At 44.4% G+C, this 23,309-nt stretch overlaps 1 protein-coding gene across 4 annotated transcripts in view; it reads right to left on the bottom strand.

The window, feature by feature from the left end:
• Positions 1–3,862: 3,862 nt before the first annotated feature.
• The window catches only part of Nsd1 (nuclear receptor binding SET domain protein 1), a 96,822-nt gene continuing 77,375 nt past the window's right edge, over positions 3,863–23,309 (bottom strand). For all 4 annotated transcript variants that reach the window (XM_048334101.1, XM_048334102.1, XM_048334103.1 and 1 more), the window contains 7 exons: positions 21,275–21,387; positions 19,354–19,623; positions 18,685–18,801; positions 16,599–16,740; positions 9,788–9,894; positions 7,499–7,703; positions 3,863–5,760 (listed from right to left, as the gene is read on the bottom strand). In XM_048334101.1, the coding sequence (XP_048190058.1) occupies positions 4,148–5,760; positions 7,499–7,703; positions 9,788–9,894; positions 16,599–16,740; positions 18,685–18,801; positions 19,354–19,623; positions 21,275–21,387 (2,567 nt within the window). In that variant the 3' untranslated portion in view covers positions 3,863–4,147. The remainder of the gene's footprint in view (positions 5,761–7,498; positions 7,704–9,787; positions 9,895–16,598; positions 16,741–18,684; positions 18,802–19,353; positions 19,624–21,274; positions 21,388–23,309) is intronic.

The following is a 23,309-nucleotide window of genomic DNA, read 5'->3' as shown; positions in this document are numbered from 1 at the left end:
TATAGATCTCTTACCAACTTGCTTGCTTTGCCAAGACCTAGAATGCTGCTCTTCCATGAGCTCCTGCTTGCTGCACTCACCGCCTTCCACATGCACGCGCACGCTCACACACACACAAAGCAGCACCTCAGCCAAGATGCCAGCTGCTCTGCTCGCCCTGAAGCCCTAGTGCCCCTACCTGCTGCTCTGCTCCTGAGACGGCCGCTCCACAGGCTGTGCCCAGCCAGCGCCGGGGGCTAGCCTGGAGCCGCACAGCCCTGGCCTCAAAGTCCAGGAAGGCAGCGCAGAAGGCTTTTACTCCGTTGGTAAGGAAACCTTTCTGAAGTGGATTTCTAATTAAAACCAACTCCACTTCCTGGAGAAGTAAAACCTTGATCTGCACAAACGGCCAGGTGCTCCCGTGGGGGTAGCTGGCCTCCACTCGACTCTGCCTGTGGAAGGTGGTGGGGGCGGTGGACAAGGCGATCCCTGACAAAAGTCAGGGGCCCCTTCCCCTGCACCTCATCCACTCAACTGTGCGGGGTGTTCCAGAACTGGGCTTCTGCTTCTTCCTGCCCCTCTTCACAAGAAACCCTTCTACATGAACCAATAAAATAAAACCTTTTCCAACCAAACACAAAGCCAGGGTTCTCAAGTCACCAGTCCCTCAACACTTGGCAGTGCTTATTTATACCATGGAATTAGCACCATCATTACTGTTTGTGTACAAAGCAATTATCTATTCGGGTTGCAGTTTCCACTACAGCAGCCTCTGATCGTGCTGCCCGGGCCTAGGAAGTGGGGGCTGGGAGCTGTTGGCCAGTGCTGACCACCCGGAATGTCTAACAGAACCTGGCAGGGCACAGGTGAGGGGCAGCTCTGCCTGCTGGGGACTTGGGGAGGGGGGCCCCCGAGAGGGTGACAATATCCTAGGAAAAGGTCACTTTGTGGAGCTCAGGTGTGCATCGGCTCTGCTGCTTGCTTTCCTGGTTGCTCTCTGTGGGGAAGCGCCGGGACCAGGCCTCCTTCAGCTCTTTGGTTCCACAAGGCAACAGCAGAGTTCAGATGGGAGTCCAGCTCCAGTGAGCAGACAGGGCCTGGCCTGGAAGGATTGCTTCCTTCCCTGGCCATAGTACGGTGGCGGGGAGGAGGTGCAAAGAATCCCATCAATGCCAAAGATGTGCGTTTGGTTCAGAGGATCGGCACAGTGATTTCAGTCATCCCACACTGAGTTGTTTTAGAGCTGAGCAGGTGTCTGAAAGCACAGATGCTGCGGTAGCGATGATGGCCACTTGCTGCTAGCATGGGCTGGCTCCAGCAGGAGGGTGGGAGAGTCTTGCAGATCCCAGCAGTTGTGTAATGTTTCTCTGGCCTGGCAGAGATGGAGAGGTGTGGTCTCGCAGATACCTGTGAGGCAGTTCAGCTTTGGCTTGCCACTACAAGTAGCCTCCGGGGAGCTGGCTTTACATCGCCCAATTCCCAAGCAGCCATACAGGACTAGAAGTTTGTGAATGATTTTCTTTTCGAACTGCCAATTCACAGCTCTTGAAGAAAGGGCCTTTCAGAAGTTCAAGAAGGGCTACAGGATGACCCTCTCCCCACCTTCACACGCCCGTCGTTTCCCAGCACTTGTGCTCTGCTTCCAATTGCACTGTAACTTCTACCATGATTTCAGTGACAATCAATGTGTCCCGTGGCTCAAATCTCTTACTTCCTATTCAATAATCCAGGAGTCTTCTGGTGTCCCTGAACAGAAGCTTTGCTGTTTAGGAGAACTGCCCCCTAAAATGAAGTACAGCTCAGAAGTTGGGTTCTCAGGCAGGTCTGGAATGATGCCTCCATGAATGGTGGAGAATGGAAAGAACCAAAATGAAACCACGAAGTGGTCCATATATCAGCCCCCGTCCCTCACTCCCTCTTGTCTGTGAGAAATTTCTAGACAGCTGTCAAAGCCAATCACCTAACCAAAACCTACTGTAGAGAAGCTAGTTCAGGATCGAACTTCTCCATTAAAAATTTTATATAGCCTGCACCCTCCCCCCACCAAAAAAAAAATTCACAGTTTATTTCATGAAACAAAGAGCTACGGTAATCAAACACACAACAGTGAAGGATTCTGACGGTGCAGTGCAGGTATCATTTCCCGATCACAACTACAGATGACAGAGAGCAAAGGGCACAGGACTGGCACCAGGCAAACCTACTCACACGACCTAAGCGATTAGGAAAGGGGCTACTAGCTGCAGTTATATACTTATTATTCTCACACATGATAAATACTTATATAATGAACTTTAATGTTCTGGATGAATTTCTTTAAAAATATCTTTTTTGTGGTTTAAAATCTTTAAAAACAAAATAAGATGCTTTACGCTTGCTCTTCCTTTTGAACAAAGAGCTTTTCCTCTCTGCCAATGTGGAAGGAGAGAAGATAAAAGGGGAGAACCAGGCAGGGGGAACTCACAGAGGAGACCCTGAGGTCTCAGTGGAGTGCAGGGATTGGCCTAAACCTGGGACAGCCCTGCCCAGCCATGTCCCTCTGCCTGAGCTCGTGTCTCACCCCAGAGACAGACTTTGGGAAATAAAAGAAGGTTCTATCTTCAACTTTTATATAAAGCGCAAATGCTTCTGGAACAACTACTGTTTCTTCTCCTCTGAAGCAATGGGTAACCTCAGTAGGCATGGAGGAGGAGGAAACTGGGGAAAGATACAGAATCCTGTTGAGGATGCAGAAGCCATAATCGAGACAGAAAAGTCAGATGTCTGGGCCAGGAGGTGGCCTGTTGAGTAAAGCTGCTGGCTGGTTGGCAAGAGAGAGGTAAACACGTTCGGTCCAGGGACAATGGATGGGGTGCAGAAGAGAACTAGCCAAACAGCCTTTTCTGTTGGCAGTCAGTGAGCTGGGGAAATGATAGGGCAGGCTAGCACCAACAGATTTCCCAGCCCTTGGGCCCCAGCTCAGGGCAGCAGTAACAGATAATCAGCAGTTTGAGGAATTGTCTCTAAGACTGGACATTGCTCCAACTGCCACACATCTCCAGTCTCAAGGAAGGGTTCTGGCTTGCCTTGCTTAGGCTAATTTAGCAGGCAGGAGCTCTCACACGAGCTCAGCAGTGCTCAGGGGGTGGAGAGGGCTGACTCCCTCCTCCTCTCAGTTAGGAAGGCATAAGACAAGGTGAGGAGGATTTTCCATCTAGATCTGGCACTTTTCCTGAAGCTGATGTGTCTAGCTTGCCAGACACTCCCTGTGTCCACTGCCCGAGGATGAAATCTGAAAGCACCTGAGTGTTTGAGGAGTTGGGGTGGGGTGGATTCATGGAAAAGGAGAAGAATCAGTGGAGAAGGGAAGCTTGCCCGTGACCCTATCCACTGCTGGAAACCACCTTCTCAGAGCCCGGGTCCGAGTAGGACCCATTTTCAGACTGCACGAGCACATAGGGACAGTGGTGACCCAGCCAATGGTGGCCTTGATACACAGCGCACTTCCGGTTCGGGTAACAGTATGGGTATACACCTATGCACACCCCAACTAGGTGATATCAGCTTGACAGTTCTGGTCCGACCCCTGCTCCTCCCTCTGCAAGAAAAAACGTGCCCCTCACTACTGTCCATCGTTTCTTACTCACAGGTTCTTGGCAACACCTGGGAACCAAGGCGGGCAAGTGAGGCTCAGGGGGGACCAGGCCCGAAGTAGCTGCGTATTTCTCATCAGTGACCAGCCCAGGACACGTGAATGCTCAAGAAACTGGTCCCAATCTCAATGAGCAAACGTCAGCTGCACCCAAGGGTTCACTGGGAGCCCTCAATGGGCTATGGCGGGCTGGGAAATGGCTTTGAGAGCCTCTAAACTTGCAAACCTGACCAGCGGAATTGAATTCCATGCTCGACTCCACAGTGGACTTTTTATTTTAAGTTGACCATAGTAAAGCTGGGGCATAGAGACAAGTCTGTGTCTCTGGCCGGGGCCTGCTGATTTCCACACATGGTTCAAACGCGCACAAGCCCACACTGGCTCCTGTCACCAGAGTTCTGAGGGCTGAGTGGTAAGAAAGGACTAACAGTGGTGGTGGGGTAGGTCTGCTTTTCAAGAGGGAAAAAGAAAGAAACGAAGATTCCCTTTCCCAAACGGTACGGGGCAGCTCGCATGGTCAGCTGGCACTTACGGGCATCACTTCTGCTCGGAATCTGCGCGCTTGTGACCACAAGGGGGCTGGTTGAGAGCAGGAAGTGGGTTTTTCTCTGATTTGGGGTCTTGCCCTCTTCCAAGGGACCAGCAAGTCTGTGCCAATGTCTGTGTACCCCCAGAAGACCAGCAAGACTGTGCCAGTGTCTGTCCAGCCACGATGGGCCAGAGGCCTGCCCCAGTTGAAGCTTTGCCCAGGCCCCAGGGACTCTGTTCTGTGCTGGCCACTTTCTTCTCTTCGGCGGGGAGAGATGTTGGGGCCTTCCCAAGGGACCTGAAGGACTGCCCGTTTCTGGCAGGAAGTCCGGGGAGCTGTTGGCCTCTGGTCATCTGCTTCACCTGCTTCACCAGGCCTGAAGCCTGGCTGAGAGGCCCTGGGGCATGCTCGCTGCTGGTGGGAACTCTGGCTGAGGCCTGCGTTGCTGGCTCATACAAAAAGGCCTTGGCAGGAGCCTGAGACAGAAGTCTGGCCTGGGTGAAGGACTTGACAGCTTGCCAGGGGTGCTCTGACAGTGCAGCCGGTTTCCCGGGTGTTTGCAGAAGAGGGCCTGCCACGCTGCTTTTCTCCCCGGTGCGGGGCAGATGCCCCAGGCCCTTGCTGGCAGGCCACGAATTGGATTCCAGCACTGGCATCTTGTCATCGGCGTGAGGGGTGAGCTCCTGAGGAGGGGTGGCCCGCTCCTTCTGGCGCGGAGTGAGGTCTATGAGATCCATCACCAGAGCAGCTCTGTTTTTGGACTGCGTGTTCTGGTCCACAGGCCTCAGAGCCTTTTCCTTGGCTACCAGGCTCTGGACTACTGCAGACAGAACTTTCTCGGGAGGCGGAAGTCTCTGGGACAAGGAGGCATGGGATTTGTCAGGGTTCTGGGGTTTGGGACTGTTGGTGGCCAGCAGCCTGTCTGGCTGGGGGAGTCTCAGGCCTGCTGGGGCTGGGGTTTTCTCCAGGGACGGAAGCCTTGGGCTAGCAGCACCTATAGATTTCTCCAGCTTTGGGTCGGTCTTCCTCAGCGGTCTTTCCAGGGGCTGGGGCCTGGCTGTGGGGGAGGGGCTCGGGCTAGTCACTGAAAGGGGCTTATCGGTGAGCTGAGGTCTCGGTCTTTCCATTGCTGGTGGCCGGTCAGGTGGCCTCTGGTTGGATAACAAGGGTTGGGATTTGGTCCCTGTCCCAGCAAGTTCTCGAACCCTATCTAAGAGCTGGGAGCCTGAGCCAGTTCTCTCCAGAGGTCTTTCCGGGAGAACCGGCCTCTGACAAGTCCCTGCTGAGGATTTTTTGGAGGGCGGCAGCATCTGGTTGGTGCCAGCAGATGACTTGTCTGACATCTTGGACCCCTGAGCGGCCATTTCTGATGATGGCTCTGCCAAATGACTGCTTGGAGACAGCGGCACTGAAGGCGGCACATACTCACGGATTTCCCCTGGCTCCAGAGGATTGGGCCCACAGGGGTCATGCTCGGTGCAGGAGAGACGCCCATCCAGCTTGGAGATGAAGAGCATCCCTTCCCGATGCTGCTTGCAGAAGGAGCTGGGGCACATCTCACAGAAGGAGGCGGCTTCCTTCCCGCACACATCACACTGGTGCCAAGGACATTCCCACTTCCCTGGAAACACAGAGCAAACAAAAATCAGGGCAAACAAGCACACGACCTGGGCCATGGCTCTGGGTCAAGTCCCCAAGGCTGCCAAGTTTGCCTCCTTCAAACCGTCACCTTCAGATTTTACACTGCTTCCCCAGAATGTCAGCTCCCTCTTACCCATGAAAACAACATGCAAAACAAGGCCCAGGGTAGCCTCCTCCTAAGTAATCCTCCTGCCCCAGCTTCCCAGGAGCTAGGATTAGTGGCTTGTTCCATGATGCCCAGTTCCAAACAGATTTATTGATTGATTGATTGATTGATTGGCCAGTCCTGGGCCTTGGACTCAGGGCTTGAGCACTGTTCCTGGCTTCTTCCTGCTCAAGGCTAGCACTCTGCCACCTGAGCCACAGCGCCCCTCCTGGCCGTTTTCCATATATGTGGTGCTGGGGAATCGAGAGCTTCATGTGTAGGAGGCAAGCGCTCTTGCCACTAGGCCATATTCCGAGCCCCTCCAAACAGCTTTTAAATAATCAACTCTAATAGGAACAGCCCAGCTATTTACATCCTTGCTCATTTTGTTATGATCAATAACAGGACACAGACAGATGGTGGCAAAAGCGGAAACATGTTCCATCTGCTCAGGTCTTAAGACCAGCACTCCTCCATCTATGCTGTCCAGAGGGAATCAGTGGAAAAGATCCAAAGCGAATCTATGTTCATATCAACTTCCACCCCCAAACCTGAGCCTCCACTGTGGACACAAACAGAATTTCTACCCCCAGACCATGGGCACACCTCAACGTGGCACCCCGGCAAGACCAATTCTATCATACCTATGCAGGTAACAGGCCTGATCCCGAAACATCCGACCTCCACTCCTCGGCACTGACGTGTAAATGTTATAGGGGGTCCAGCATACTACCTCAGTTTCTCTTTTATTATGCTGGCAAATACACACTGAAGAAAACTGAGAAATGTACCATCTCTCACATCTCCTGCCCCCTTTAAGCACACTTTCTTGGAAGCAGGTCACAGCGAGGTCTAGAATGGCTCCCAGCTGGCCCTATTAGGAAGAGCTCAGGAGGGTGAGCAGGGCAGTTATCTCTCACTGACCACAACACTCAACAGCTTTACTCTCCCTCTAGGTTCCATTTCCATAAAGTCATGACCCACTGGCCTTAGATTAAAACTCCTGGCTATAGTCCAGCCACTTCATCTCTCTGAGACAAGGCCCATCATCAACCTTCTCCCCTCTCCCTCTGCCTCCCCTGGCCCTCACTCTGCCCTAGGACTTAAACTATGCACAGTCCCTGAGACCCTTTGCTCAAGGCCAAGTGCTCTACCACTTGGGCCATAGCTCGAACTTCTGACTTTTTCTGTGATTAATTCGAGATAAACAGGTTCATAGACTTTCCTGCTCCACGGGATCCTCAGATCTCAGCCTCCTGAGTAGCTAGGGATACAGATATGAGACACTGGTACCCAGCTACACCATCAGTCTTGACTCAAGTTTTTTTTTATGTATGTTATGGAAATCAACCTTTATGGATGGCTGGGAATATGACATAATGGAAAGAGTAGTGCTTTAAGTTTCTGTTCCCTAGTTTCTAAGGCACTGCTGTCGTTTATTTCCAGGATGACAAGTCACATCCCTACACCTGCATTTGCAGACCAAATGGCCTTTTGTGGACTGAAGCAAGCATCAGCAGGACCTGAGGATTCGGACAGAGAACAGGAGCATGCTACATGGACTGGCACCAACCTGCTGGCCGCTTGGTGAGATTGAGGCAGTCTGCATGGTAAACTTTCGGGCAGCCTGGCTTCTTGCAGGAGACGAGCTGCCCAGCATCCCCACAGCTGAAACACTCGTCTTCTCGCTCCTTAGTGACTTCGCCCTGGCTCCGGCGCTTCCCCTGCTGTTTCTTCTTGAATCTCTTAGACTTTTCTTCAGTGGCAATGGGTTGATTCTAGAGGTCAGATATGGAGCAGTCAACATTCTGTCAACACCTTTGTTGTTGTATCTTGACCATGTTAACTATCTTTTCTGAGTCTCACTTTCTCCTCTGGAAAAAGACAGTCCTCACAGACTGTTACAGAGATGAAGAGAAAATGTAGGAAAAGGCACCTGGTACATCATATCTGGTAGCATTAATGACTACTTTGCTGAGGATATAACTCAGAGGTCACCAAGTACCATGCTCGTACCAAATATGCATCTTAGCCTAAGCCTAGACTTTCCCAGGACCACCAAAAAAGTTTAATTAAGTTCCTCCCATATTAGACTCATTCCCACCATTCCCCAGTACCTCTCTTACTGTTTGGAAATTAAAATATCGCCGCCCCCCCCACACAAAAAACCACCAAAAAAGTTTCCTCCTATTGTTTGTTGATAAGCCAATATCTAATTATCCATAGATATGTACCATTTCTCAAGCTATGCTTTAGAACTCTAGAAGGACCCTGGTGGGATGCAGAAACTTGACAACATTAACTATAAGACACCTCCCCCCTCCCCCTTTAAATTTAACAGTTCAAACTCAGGGTTGTTAGGTAGGTGCTCTACCACTTGGCTATACCCTCCTAGCTTTAGTTCATTTTTTGAGTAAGTTCTCATCTATGCTCTGGCTGACCTGAACTGAGATTCGATTTACGTTTCCCATGAGGCTGGGATGACAGGTGACTATCAAACCCAGATTTTTTTGGTTGAGGGGTCTTACAAACTTTTTGCTCAGGCTAACCTCAAACCATGATCCTAGATATCTCTGCTTCCCAAAAGGAGCTAGGATTATACATGTGAGCCACCTATTATTTTAACTTATAGAAAACAAAATGAGGGGCTGGGAATGTGACATTGCGGTAGAGTGCTTGTCTAGCATGCATGAAGCCCTGAGTTTGATTCCTCAGTACCACAAAAACAGGAAAATCCAGAAGTGGTGCTGTGGCTTAAGTGGTAGAGTGCTAGCCTTGAGCATAGAGAGGCTCAGAGATAGAGCCCAGACTCTGAGTTCAAGCCCCAGGAAAGGAAGAGGAAAAAAAGAGGGGGAGGGGGGATAAAAAACAAAAACACAAAAACAGCTGGCATCATTAAGATCATTTAAAGAACCAACTAAACAAAACCCAGTATAATAGAGGGATGATTTTCCTCATCTAATAAAATAGATTAGTGGGCACTCTTCATTTTCATATATTTTTGCTTAAAATAATTTTACTCTCCAATTTGCTTTTTTCACTTTTAATGTTGAGCTAGTTAACAAACATACATAACAGGAAATACTCAAATGGAATCACTGTGCAGTCTATTTTGCATTAAAACTGAGTTTCAATTTTCAGTTCATTGTTATTTTTGATAGGAAAACCTTTAGGTATACAGATGTTCATCAATTATCATCAGACCACTGCATTAAAAAAATTACTCACTAAAAAGACTATATAACAGTAAAATAAGCTTTTAAATAACAAAAAAGCAGGATAAAGACTTATAACAGTTGCTCCTTAACAGTTACAGAATTATAAAAGCAGTTAAAGTGCAGATCAGGAAATCACAATCAAGTTCACACTTGGTTACAATGTTACAAAGTTGGCAGCATTGGGGATCAAACCTATGGCCATGTACATGCTAGGCTCTAACACTGAGCCACTAGAAGGATCTCCCATCCAGCCTTCTACTTCCATCCATGGACTCACACTGTGGTGTGACACTAGAAGCATAAAGTCAACTCTAGATTCTTTGGTATCTTTACACAGAGAAAGGAGACACAATCACAGATATACCAGAGAATCTGAGTAGTTTATTAGAATATATGAGATGACTTGAGACCAATAAAGACATGGGAAGTAACCTATTTTACAAGCTCCTATTGTACAGCTTTGTTGGCTAGAAAATTACCATCATTTCAAGTCAGACTGTTGAAAACACTTCAGCAATACCCAAAAATCTACCTTCAAATAACCAAGTGGATCATCAGAATGCTCAGTACATTGCCACTGGCATGACTGACACCAACACAATGTCACTATTTCAGAGAAGCATCTTCAATCTGGAAGGTAGTACCTTTGGCCTCACTCCCAAGAAGCCACTGCAGTTTGGGGCTCCACATTTGCAAACAGTCTTTCCATTCCCAAGACACTCTAGGTTGTAATTGAAGGTAAGTTCAGTGCCTGTATAAGAGACCATGGAAAATTAGTATCTCTGGTTTTAGTTATGCCAAAGATTTTTTTAAAAGTCCACAATTTTAAAAGGAGCAAATGATTTCACTCTAAACCTACTATTAATAATTTGTAATCATTAATGAACTAATACAACTTATTTCTATACTTGTTTCTCAACAATTTTGGTCCAAAATATATTAACTCAATATAACAACAACAACAAAAACCACATAGGTACACACAATGAAAGTGTATTAGTCTGTGAGTCTCATCTCCAATTAACCACCAGAAAACCAGAAGGAACACTGTGGCTCAAAGTGGTAGAGTGCTAGCTTTGAGTGGAAAAAAAAACTTGGGGATAGCACCCAGGCCTTGAGTGCCAGCCCAGTGATTGATGCCCCCCCATAAAAGGGGGGGAGGGGAGAAAACAAGACAACATACTAGGTATACATCGCAGCTGTGCCACAGCCTGGCTATGAGATCTGAATCTTCATTACTCCATTTGTAAGTGCAGAAACAATCTCACAAATTTGTTGAGAAAATATAACACTGGTAGGTACACAGCAATAACATGTAAACTTTACAAGAGCTATCTGGAATAGGACTGGGAAGAGAGCCTGTCAAACATGTTCAAGGACATGGGTTCAATAACCAGCAGTACCACAGTTAACAAAACACAAGCACAGTTGGGGTACAAATACCTATACGCATGAGGCTCTGAAAACAATCACCAGCAACACACACACAGACACACACACACACACGTATGAACATAAAATAAAGTTTTGTAGATCTGCTCATAACTCTAGCTGCATTAATACAGAAAAGCAGGATATATGACAGAACTAGGTGCTGAGCAACTAATGTGTAAGCTCAATAACCACATAAAAGGTTAAATTCTAGGAAGGCATCTTTCAGAGGTAAAGTCTAGTGTGAGATCTTTAGGTAACTGGAATATCATGCTCTCTCACAAAGGAAACACTGATACTATTTTGAAAAAGATTCTGACATGGAAGAACTATGGATGGACCTGATGAAGGGCCCCAAGTAGAGATGGACAAAAACGGAGTCCACTTGGGGAGGACTGATAGGAATCTGCATGAAAATGGCTTCAGGTCTGAGCAAACTTGGCCTCAAGCTTAGTACATGCTGTTTCACTTTCATTTTCAAACCTATGCAGACTGAAAAACCAAAGGCAAAGCAGGAACAGATTTGTGGGTTCCAGCACTGAGGCATTTGATCTGGGAAATTTGTGGCTACCCATGGTTTGGGAGACAGAGACCAGAGTTTGAGTAGTAGACATGTGGAGATGAGAAATGAAATCGTATGACTGAGTAACATTTGGTTAAATGTTAAATTAAATAAGCACTCTTCTTTGCTACAACTGGGAAGGAAATTAGTGCTAAGCTGGGTGGAGTAAAGCACCACTGTCATCACAGTTACACAGGAAGATGAGATTGTGACAACGGCAGTTCCAGGCCAGTGCAAGCAAACCCCCACCCCCTCAAAAATACTCACAAAAGAGCTGGACATGGTGGTGAAAGTGTTTCATCCCAGCTATATAGGAAAACGGTAGTACAGGCCACCCCAAGGGAAAAAGTAAGGCTCTATTCACAAAATAATGAGAACAGAAAGTCTGGGGCATGGCTTAAGCAGTTCCTTTCTAGCCCTGAGTTCAAACCCAAGCACTGCCAGAAGAGAATGTAAGATACACAAATCCAAGTGATTAAGTCTATTCTGGTGTCAGTATCACAGACGAGGTGGAGAAAGAGGGATGTCAAGGCTGCAAAGTCTAGTAAAGGTTGTCTTGTTGGCAGACTGAGACAGCACCTTAAGGCACCACATGGCAAGAGCTAGGGGACAGGCATGTATATCTTTGGGTCTCTCTTTCTTATAAGCCAAAAGAATTTGATCATGGGGTGACATCCAGATACATCTACCAAAGACTCATTGTAAACACCCTAGTAGGGTTAAATAAAAGCTTCCATATTCTTAATACTTCACAGCAGGTACTAAACTTTGACACCAATTTCAACAAGAACATATCATAAACCATACCACTAGTCAACTCAGGGGTAATACCACACACTTTTCAGAACTTTGAAAGGATTAACTGATGTAATACTTACTTAGTACCCAGTATTATTTACTTTATCTGTATATTAGCAGAAATTGACTCTATTTACTCTGACGCCACCTGCCAAACGAGTTTTGACATTAATGTCCCTTGTTATTATAAGTTGGCGGGTTGGTCCCAGGAGGTCGGTCTAGGAGGTGAGGGAACATTTTTAGAGGCCTTTAGATCATTAGGGACAACTTCTTAGAGCAGGAGATTTTTCTCTCTTACACTTACTGGCCAGGGATTCAACAGCATTGCTCTGCTTCACACTCCCATTACTGCCATCAACAGCACCACTTTGCCATAGCTATTTTTCAGGTAGGCAGGGCTTCACATTTTTTCCCACACCGGACTGAGATCCTCCTTTAAGCTTCCCACATCGTATCACTGGGATGATAGACATTTGAGGTGGGATCTATCATTTTGCCTGAGTAGGCCTTCAACTTTGATTCTCTCCCTCACTGAGCAACTGGGATTATAGATATATTAGAAAAAGACCCAAGTATTGATATACTAGGGGGGGAAAAAAGCCTTTAATTTTTGTTGTCTTTTTTTTTGGGGGGGGGGTGTAGTTTGTTACAAAAAGATGATGTACCACAAATTTGAAATAACTGACACAAGTCACCATTTTAAAAAATTAGTCAGGGACTGGGAATGTGGCTTAGTGGTAGAGTGACTGCCTAGCATGCATAAAGTCCTGGGTTCAGTTCCTCAGTACCATACAGCAAAAGCTGCAAGTGGTGCTGTGGGTCTAGCCTTGAGCAAAAATAGCTCAGGAACAGAGCCCAGGCCTGGAGTTCAATCCCCAGGAGTGAGAAAAAAAAAAAGTCAGGCTGAGACAAGTGTCAAGTCATGCTTTCATCACTTAATACTTTATGGGAAGCAAAAGCCAAACAGGAAGAACAAGTTGCTCAATTTTTTTTTTTTTTTTTTTTTTGCCAGTCCTGGCTTCTTTTTGCTCAAGGCCAGCACTCTGCCAGTTGAGCTACAGCACCACTTCTGGCTTTTTCTATGTATGTGGTACTGAGGAATCAAACCCAGGGCTTCATGAACACTAGGCAAGCACTCTAGCACTAAGCCACATTCCCAGCCCAGTTGCTCAATTTTTAAAAGCTGAAAATCATATGAACTTAAATTCCAAAATGTCTAGGAGACAGCCGAGAAACACTTCAATTCTCAAGAAAAAGCACATGAGTGCAGGGAACTAAGTTGTCTCACCAATAAAGCAACAACAACACACACAGGTGTACAAAACAATGGCTTTTTCTTTCTGATCTTTTAAGACAACCAGCCTAGGGTGACCTCAAATTCACAAACTCACAACTGTCCCGACTTAGCTATTCTCAGTTGATACTTTATCAAGTACAAATTCTCAGTTTGAGCAAAATGATGGTCTTCAACTGTTTTGCCCATGTTGTTGGTAACGTTCATTTTGAAACTCATGTACTTTTTTCTTAAACTCATGTTCATATGAAGACTCATAATCCCAACTACTTAGGAGTCTGATATGAGGAGATAGTAATTTGAAGCCAGCCCAAGCAGAAAAAGTCATGAGACTCTTCCATCCAGTAAACCAGCAAAAAGTTGAACATGAGCTGGCACTGGTGGCTCATGTCTAATCCTAGCTACTCAGGAGGCTGAGATCTGAGGATCCGGTTCAGAGCCCACCTAGGCAGGAACATCTTGAGACTCTTATCTCCAATAAACTACTCAAAAAAAGCTCAAGTAGAGCTGTGGCTTAAGTGGTAGAACTAGAGTGCTGGCCTTGAGCATAAAGAAGCTCAGGGACAGCACCCGGGCCCTGATCTCCAGTCTAAGGACACACACACACACACACACACACACACACACACACACACACTGAAAGTAGACATATACACTTTAAGTGAGAGTACCAGCCCATGAGAGAAAGAGCTAAGGTACTAAAGGTACTAAATTCAAGCCCCAGTAATGACAAGGCAAAGCAAATGCATGCCCATGCACTAATACACACAAAATCTAAAGAATATTCAAAAACTTTATGTAAATGACTACAGAATAAAACCTCTGAAACAATGAGCCAACATAAATCCTTCTTCCCTTAACATGTTTATGTCAAGCTGGATGATGGTGGCTCACCCTTGTAATGCTAGTTATTCAGGAAGCTGAGATCCGAGGATCTGGTTTGAATCCAGCCTGGGGAGGGAAAGGCTCTGAGACTCTTATCTCCAATTAACCACCAGAAAATCAGAGGCAGCACTGTGGCTCAAGTGGTAGTAGGTAGAGCACTAGCCTTGAGCAGAGAGGCTCAGGGACAATGCCCAGGCACAGAGTTCAAGCCCCATTACTGACACACACACGAGAAATGGTTTATGGCAAGTAATTTGAGCAATGAAAAAGTAACACTTTTAACTTTATTTTAAAGCCACATCAGACTTTCTTTCTTTTTTAAAGAAAATAGTTTATTAGTTTACGTAATCAAACCCACATAGTTTAAAACTTAACATTGTTAATACAAATAGAAAAAAAGTTTGTTTCTAGACCAATATGGCTATCAATTTCTGTACAATGCCAACTCAATATAGTAGATTTGGACACGCTTTTATGAAGATGATAGTAGTGCATGGTGCAGCAACCCTCCAGGAAACAGCAAAGTTTCATTACTGTAGAACTTGACAAAATTATCTTTGTGCCCATCCTAGGGCATGAACTCAGGGCCTAGGCACTGTCCCTGAGATTTTTTTTTTTTTTTTTTTTTTTTTTTTTTTGGCCAGTCCTGGGCCTTGGACTCAGGGCCTGAGCACTGTCCCTGGCTTCTTCCCGCTCAAGGCTAGCACTCTGCCACTTGAGCCACAGCGCCGCTTCTGGCCGTTTTCTGTATATGTGGTGCTGGGGAATCGAACCTAGGGCCTCGTGTATCCGAGGCAGGCACTCTTGCCGCTAGGCTATATCCCCAGCCCCTGTCCCTGAGATTTTGTACTCGAGGCTAGTAGTGCTCTACCACTTAGGCCACGGCCCTACTTCCAGAATTTTTCATAATTTTGGATATAAGAGTCTCATGGATTTTCCGGCCTGGATTTGGCTTTGAGCCACGATCCTCAGATCTCAGACTCCTGAATAGCTTTTATTACAGGTGTGAACCACCAGTACCTGGCCTTAGCACCACTTTTAAAGTAAGTTTTTCCCACATCTGGAAAGAAAGTATTCTAAAATCATTAAAAGTAGCTGTGATGAAGCCCAACTACCATGATCTTAAGTAGGTAGAAGATATTTTGTGTTCACAGAGGTATCGTACAACTCCTACACCCATATTATTGAGATACAATGGAGTTCAATTCAAATGAACACCTTAGTATTTGCCTTGGATACAAACCATCCCACACCTGCATTCTAATGCTGAGATGCAGGGTGCCAGGCAGAAATGAGCAGTGTCTCAACATATAACTCTTTGGTAGCTCAGAGGTGAGGGTTGAATATAACCTAGTCAGTGTCAGACCCCTTGTGCCAAGCATACATTAGACCTGAGGTCTGCCTGAGAACCATAAAAAGAAAACCATAACAGAACAGAACTATACATACAAAACTACCAACATTTGAATGAGTAGAAGTGACTTTGCTTTATATTGTGGGAGATATACAAATGTGGAAGGGAGAGTGAGCCAAGAGACTGGATACCTGAAAGTTTCTTTTTCTTTTTCTTTTGGCCAGTCCTAGGCCATGAACTCAGGGCCTGAGCACTGTCCCTGGCTTCTTTTTTGCTCAAGGCTAGCACTCTGCCACTTTAGCCACAGCGCCACTTCTGGCCATTTTCTGTATATGTGGTACTGAGGAATCGAACCCAGGGCCTCATGTATACGAGGCAAGCACTCTTGCCACTAGGCCATATTCCCAGCCCTACCTGAAAGTTTCTAAGGCAGACCAAATAGGAAGTTCATATCAAAGTTAAAAGCGTAGGAATTAAAGCTGAGCACTGGTGGCTCATGCCTATAATTTGAGCTAGTCAGAAGGCTGGGATTTGAAGAAATATTTTGCAAACCAATTGCTCAGAACAGTCCAAAAGATTTCATTTTTACTATAATCAGAAAATGGCAGGGCCAGAGGTGCTAAAGCAAGCAGAAAAGTTTGAGACCCTGAATTCAAGCCTCTGTACTGACAAAAATGAATTCCCACCCTTCTTACCAAATTCAACGCTAAAGACATGCTAGATAGAATGAGTGAATCAGAAGGACAAGTACTGTAAAATTTCATTTATAAGAAGTTCCTAGGGGCTGGAAATATGGCCTAGTGGCAAGAGTGCATGCCTCATACACATGAAGCCCTGGGTTTGATTCCTCAGTGCCATATATATACCAAAAGGCCAGAAGTGGTGCTGTGGCTCAAGTGGTAGAGTGCTAGCCTTGAGCAAAAAGAAGCCAGAGACAGTGACTCAGGCCCTGAGTTCAAACCGCAGGACTGGCAAAAAAAAGAGAAGAAAAGAAACCTATGCCAAGTGCCACCTGGTAAGACCTATGAGTCAGAAATTGAGACTTCATTTTGTAGCATAGGACATGGACTTACTTAAATGATAAAAACTAATATCCAGAGCTGATATTCAGAATCTTTAAATATCTCTTACCTGCTTTAATGTCACTCAAGGCAAAAAGGCCAACACGAGTGTCTCCATTCACAGACCATTTCTGTGTTTCGCAGTTAGGCTGGCAGCAGTGATTCATGAACCGAGCATAATTTCCTTTGGGACCAGCGTCAATGATTCGATCCTAAGATGCCAAGAAAATATGTTCATCAGACTTCCTGATAATTTACTACTGATTAGCATTATACTATCTGTTGGGACCAGTGCCTCATGCCTTTCATACTAGTTACTCAGGAGGCTGAGACCTGAGGATCACGGTTCAAAGCCAGCCCCTGCAAGAAAGTCAATGAGACTCTTATCTCCAATTAACTACTAAAAATGCAGAACAGAGGTGTGGCTCAAGTCGTAGAACACTAGCTTTGTATACCAAAGCTGAGGAACAGTGAGTGCTCTGGTCCTGAGGATCAACTCCCATAATCAAGACACAGAGTAAAAGAAAATATAGTATCCTCTCTAATAAGCTGAAGTTATTTCTGGCATCTGATTATCCCTACACAATGGTTCGAAGCCACAGAGCAACAGTGCCAACTCAGTCTGTATGGCTGGTTATTAGAAATATAAATTCTTGGATTACACTTCAAATACATGAAAATAAAAACTGCAGCAAAACTTAAAAAAAAATAGAAGGAAGCCTCCTAGTGGACACAGACATAGTTTGTCTCAATCTAAGATTTTTTATTTTTATTTTTTAAACCAGTCTCGGGCTTAAATTTAGGGCCTGAGGGCTGTACTGAGATTCTTTTGCTCAACACTAGCACTCTCCCACTTGAGCCACAGCACCACTTCTGGCTTTTTCTATTTATGTGGTACTGGGGAATCGAACCCAGGGCTTCATGCATGCTAGGCAAGCACTCTACCGCTATGCCATATTCCCAGCCTTATAAGAAATTTTCTAACCAAAGAAAATAGAACTCCCCTACTGAAATTTAACTTCTAATGGTGACTATCTGTCCTGAATGTTAATCAGAATATCTGCAAGTGAAGACAATTTAACACTAGCTCCAGTGGCTCACACTGTAATCCCAGGTATGTGTGAGATAGCCCTGGGCAAAAAAAATAAGACCTTATCAGAAATAAACTACAGCAAAAGAGGGTTGCACAAATGCTAAAGTGGTAGGAAGGTTCAGAGTTCAAACCCAAAGACTACTGAAATAAATACAATTTATTTACAGGGGTTAATAAGTATCAGGAAAAGGGCTGCTATTAAGAGTTACTGGATAAGGCCAGGTGTGATGGCTTACACTTGAAATAGAGGGTAAAGCAAGAGGAAAAGAAAAAAAAAAAAAAAAGGCAATTTCTAGGCCAGCCTGGACAACTTAAGTGACTTTATGTCAAAATAAAATTTTTAAAAAGGGCCGAGGATGTAGCTCAATGGTAGAATGCTTGCCCAGCATGTTTGAGACCCTGGGGTTAAACTCACACACTGGGGGTGGGGGTGGGGGAGACACGGGACGACACCCAGGACCTTCTGAGGTGAGAAGGTAGAGTGGCTTACCCCTGTAATCCTAACTATGCAAAGAGGCTGAGATCTGAGGACTGCAGTTCAAAGACAGCCCAGCCCAGGCAAGAGTTATTTGAGACTCTGACCTCCAATTAATCAGAAAAACACAAGTGGTGCTGTGGCTGAAATGGTAGAGTGCAAGCAAGCCTTGAGTAAAAGGAGCACAGCAACAGCCCACAGCAAGCCCCAGGACTGGCAATAAACAAATAAAGGTTTTGAACCTAGTAATATTCAGGTACAAAGAGAAATTACAGATCCACAGAAAATAAACAATACTGAAATTATTAGAAATTCTAAAAATACCAGGCACCAGTGAAAAGAGACATAATTTTTTCTATAATTAGAGATCTATTTATATAATCTGATCAATGAATTAAATATTAAAGAAGTTTCAACTTGTATAAAATAAAAAGATTTTGCAGAAAAATAATTAAGCCATCCTACTGGTGTGGAGAAACAGCTGCATTTGGGAAGAGCTCAAATTTTCATATCATATCTATAAACAATGGCTAAAATGAAACAAATTTCACCATCTTAACAATAGTGGGAACACTCTATATTACTTACTTTATCTAGGGTGAGCATGTAAAAGTTAGTGATATCATGTTCTTGGGCATGACGAATTCGAGCTCTGCATTCTTCTTCATCTATTAACTCACCCACATATTCATTCACAAATTCACCCTAGAACAAACAAGAAATAGCTCCTGGTTTAATGAGAAAAGCAACAGCTTATTCATATTTATGTATTTAAAAAATTAATGAGTCGGGCACTGGTGGTTCAAGCTTGTAATTCTAGCTATTTAGGAGGATAAGATATGAGGATCATGGGGAAATAAAATCCACGAGACTCAAAAAGCCAGACATAAGTTGTAGCATGCTCAGGCTAAGTTCAAACCCTAGGACCCGCACACACACAAAAAGATAATAAACATCTCTTACAATGCTTAATACCACTTCCCTTTCTAATATAATACTTCTAAGCGTGTCACAAAAGGTTAAATAAATGGCACAGGATCTTTATGTTTCCTTTTTTCATCCCACACAATAAACTTGGTCAATGTAAGAATTTGAGTCTAAATCTCAGCTCTGCAGGGCCACAACAACATACACAATAAGATTAATCCCTAAACTGTACTGTCTTCCTCTATAATGAATTTTGCTTATCAAGAACAAATCATATGCAACAAATCTTACAACTAAGGAGAGGTTTTTTGGTTTTGTTCTTTTTTTTACCTTTTTGATATCTGTTTTTGTTCGTAGGCCCCAGCCCCTCTGTAATGTGCGGAAAATTTCCACCTCTGGATACTGGCGTTTGCTAAAGCACTGGTTCTGACAGCGTCCACCCGCAGGACACACGGTAGGGTGGCATTCATACAGCAGCATGCGGTTGATGCACTCTGAGTCTATCCCACAGGGGTTCTCATCAGTAGCTTTACAGTTACAGCGAGGAATTTCTGACAGGTCCGCTGTGAATATCTGCACCCTACCGATAGGACGGTTCACCTGGAGAAACACATACGATGGTATACCTGATAGGTCACAATCAGGACCTTTATTTAGTAGGCAATTTCTTTTCTTTTTTTTGCCAGTCCTGGGCCTTGGACTCAGGGCCTGAGCACTGTCCCTGGCTTCTTCTTGCTCAAGGCTAGCACTCTGCCACTTGAGCCACAGCGCCACTTCTGGCTGTTTTCTATATATGTGGTGCTTGGGAATCGAACCCAGGGCTTCAGGTATACGAGGCAAGCACTCTTGCCACTAGACCATATTCCCAGCCCTAGTAGGCAATTTCTTTGCCTCAAAAATGTATATAACATGCTCAATATATGGGGATGTAAGTAGTTTGTCAGACACTTGTGGCTCACACTTAGAATCCTAGCTACTAGTGAGGCCGAGATTTGAGGATGGTAGTTTCAAGCCAACCGAAGCAGACAAAAATCTCAAAGGCAATTAACCAGAAAAAAAAAGCTAGAAGTAGAAGTATGGCTCCAGTGGTAAAGCATTAGCCAGCAGTGAGAATGAGAGGCGATTCAAGCCCTGGACTGATATACACACAGAGTTTTGGGTACAAAGCCTCATTTGAATCAGAAAATTAAAGCTACTTTTCTTTTTTTGGGGGTGGGGGTGGGCAGTCCTGGGGCTTGGACACAGGGTCTGAGCCCTATCCCTGGCTTCTTTTTGCTGAAGGCTAGCACTGTACCATGTGAGGCACAGTGCCACTTCCGGCTTTTACTCTATATGTGGTGCTGAGGAATCGAACCTAGAGCTTCATGTATGCTAGGCAAGCACTCTACCATTGGGATGCATTCCCAGCCCAGAGCTACTTTTCTTTTCTTTTTAATATTTACTTATTTGTCAAAGTGATGTACAGAGGGGTTACATTTTCACACATAAGGCAGTGAGTACATTTCTTGTTCAACTTGTTACCTCCTCCCTCATCTTCCCCCCCACCCCCGCCCCCAGCTACTTTTCTTTCTTTTTTTTTTTTTTTTTTTTTTTTGCCAGTCCTGGGGTTTGGACTCAGGGCCTGAGCACTGTCCCTGGCTTCTCTTTGCTCAAGGCTAGCACTCTGCCACTTGAGCCACAGCGCCACTTCTGGCCATTTTCTGTATATGTGGTGCTGGGGAATTGAACCCAGGGCCTCATGTATATGAGGCATGCACTCTTGCCACTAGGCCATATCCCCAGCCCCCAGCTACTTTTCTTAAGTGGAAAAATCTTGGATGAAACACCTTTGGATAATTGGGGTTTCATATATATGACCACGTTATTTTAATATTTACTATTTTTTATTACAAGTATTGTACAAAATGTTTCAATTCCACAAGTCGGGTTAGTAATATAATGCATCTTGATCAATTTCACACTTCCATTGTTCTCCCTTATTTCCCCCCAACACTCCTACCCTTAAGTTACATAGGTGAATTTTTATATAACATACACTGAATGTTTATAACAATATAAATATAACACAAGCCTAGCTATAGTGCATACACTGCACTGGAAAGGGTCACTAGGTATTTTTTTTTCTTCTTTTACACTCCTATCTCTGTCCCAAAGCAACTTTTTTTTAACTTCCCATTCTATGCATGAACAGAGTAAGAAGAGGGTAAACTGTGCAGACTCTCCTAGAGAGGTCCTCAAGATTTCATCTCACCTTTATATGTTTATAAGGTGGAGGCTTCTTGTCATTCTTTCGATCTTCCTGCAGCTGTCTTAGCTCTTTTTGGGCCTTTAACTCTTCAAACCTCGCTGCAGCTTCCTGAAGAGCTAAGAAACACAAAGCAAGTATTACTTTAAAAAATTATTTTATACACAAAAAATCAACACTAAATTAAAAAAAAAAGATACTTGTTTTTAAATGGACTATAGTTCCCAAGGTATTCACACAAAGCATTAAAACATCAAGTGCAACTAAATGTCAATATACAGACTGTCAGAAGAAAAATACTATACAGATGAATGACATGAAAAGCTTACAGAGAACACCATCTTCTAACATCTTCTTTCTAACATCTAACACCATCTTCTTTATCTACTTCATCATCACTGGACTTAAGCTATTTATTCAGTTCTCATTCTCTACTTCCAGAAACATTCTAGTCTTTTTTGGGTAACATGCACACTAACCTCCAGAAGAAACTCAAAATTGAAGATATTTTTCTCCTTGTCTTCTGTCTACAGCACGTGCCTACTATTCTAATACTCATTCTGTAAATATTCACTATGAACTACTCTACTTGAACCTTCCTTTATAACAAATGTACACTTCACTTTTGTGCTTTCATGTGATTGAAGATTATAGTACCTGACATATGATTATATAAGATGAGGCTAAGCAAAATGAACTCCAAGAGATGAAAACAGGAGAATTTTATTGTTGTCATTATGTTTACTGTACTAGGTGAATTTCCTATGGCATACTCCCTGTGGTCACTGTATATGATTCTGGTATACTGGATATTGTATATATGTTTATCTGAGCTAGGGAAGAGAAAGAAAAATGAGGGAAGGTGTAACAAGTAAGACAAGAGATATACTCACTACCTTATTATGTAACTGTAATCCCTCTGTATACATCACCTTGACAATAAAATTTTTTAAAAAAGATTATAGTACCTGAAAAAAATTCAAAGATTTCATTTTTTGCCACTGTAATTTTTAGTTGTTAGGCAGTGGTGGCTCACACCTGTAATTCTCACTTCTCAGGAGCTAGAGATCTGAGGACTACAGTAGGTAGTCAGTTCAGATAAGAATAAAAAGAACAAAAGACTATCTCCAATGTTAACTAGCAAAAAGGGCTGGACTGGGGGTATAGTTCAATGAACAGAGCATCAGCCATGAACAAATAAACGGAGTGAGAGCACAATGTCCTGAGCACAAGCCCTGGTTGTAGCACCAACAAAACAAAAGGAAATGACAAAGTGTTAAGACTCATCATGCTTAGACTCCTGGTTTTCACCACACCCTGAGACCTCATGGACACAAAATCTTAAACTTCAGTATTCAAATATATCCAATTATCAAGAAATGTACTGTGACAGCTAGTAGAAGACTGTAATTCCCACCGAGGAACATCAACTATGTGTGCTGCAGGTAACATTTCCCATTTTCCCATTGTGTCGGATGACAAAAACAAACCTCAAAGACTCAGCCATTTGGTAAATAAATGCGAAAGCCGATGCTGACATGAATGGCCCAAATTGCAGCCCCACCTGTTCCCACTGTCCTCAAAGTTAAGCCACACAAATTAAATACCCTTCAATTTGCAATTTTTGGTAAATTTCATGTCTTTTAAACAAGGCAAAAAGAAAAAACAAGCCCAGGAAGAAAAGTCCATACATGAGACTCTTATCTCTAGCTAATCACACACACATAAAAAAGCTGCCAAGTGGAGAGTACTAGCCTTGAGCAAAAAAAAAAAAAAGCTCAGAGACAGCACCCAGATCCTGAGTTTAAGCCCCAGGACCAACCCCTAGCCAAGTAAGGGAGAGAGGGAGGGAGGGAGGGTGAACCTCTCTAGCAAAAGTAACTTTGTAGTGATCTGAATACTTATTTAGCAAAATGAAGTGTCTGTTCTACAAAATATTTTCCAAACTCTACTTAGAGGTGAGAAAAACAGAACACCGTTCCTCAAGGAAGCTATAGTTAAGTAAAGGCTGAGTTTTTGTTTTGTTTTGTTTTGTTTTTTT

Source organism: Perognathus longimembris, chromosome 25, assembly GCF_023159225.1.
Source record: "Perognathus longimembris pacificus isolate PPM17 chromosome 25, ASM2315922v1, whole genome shotgun sequence".
NCBI lineage: Eukaryota > Metazoa > Chordata > Mammalia > Rodentia > Heteromyidae > Perognathus > Perognathus longimembris.
This window is presented reverse-complemented; position numbering and strand designations above follow the sequence as displayed.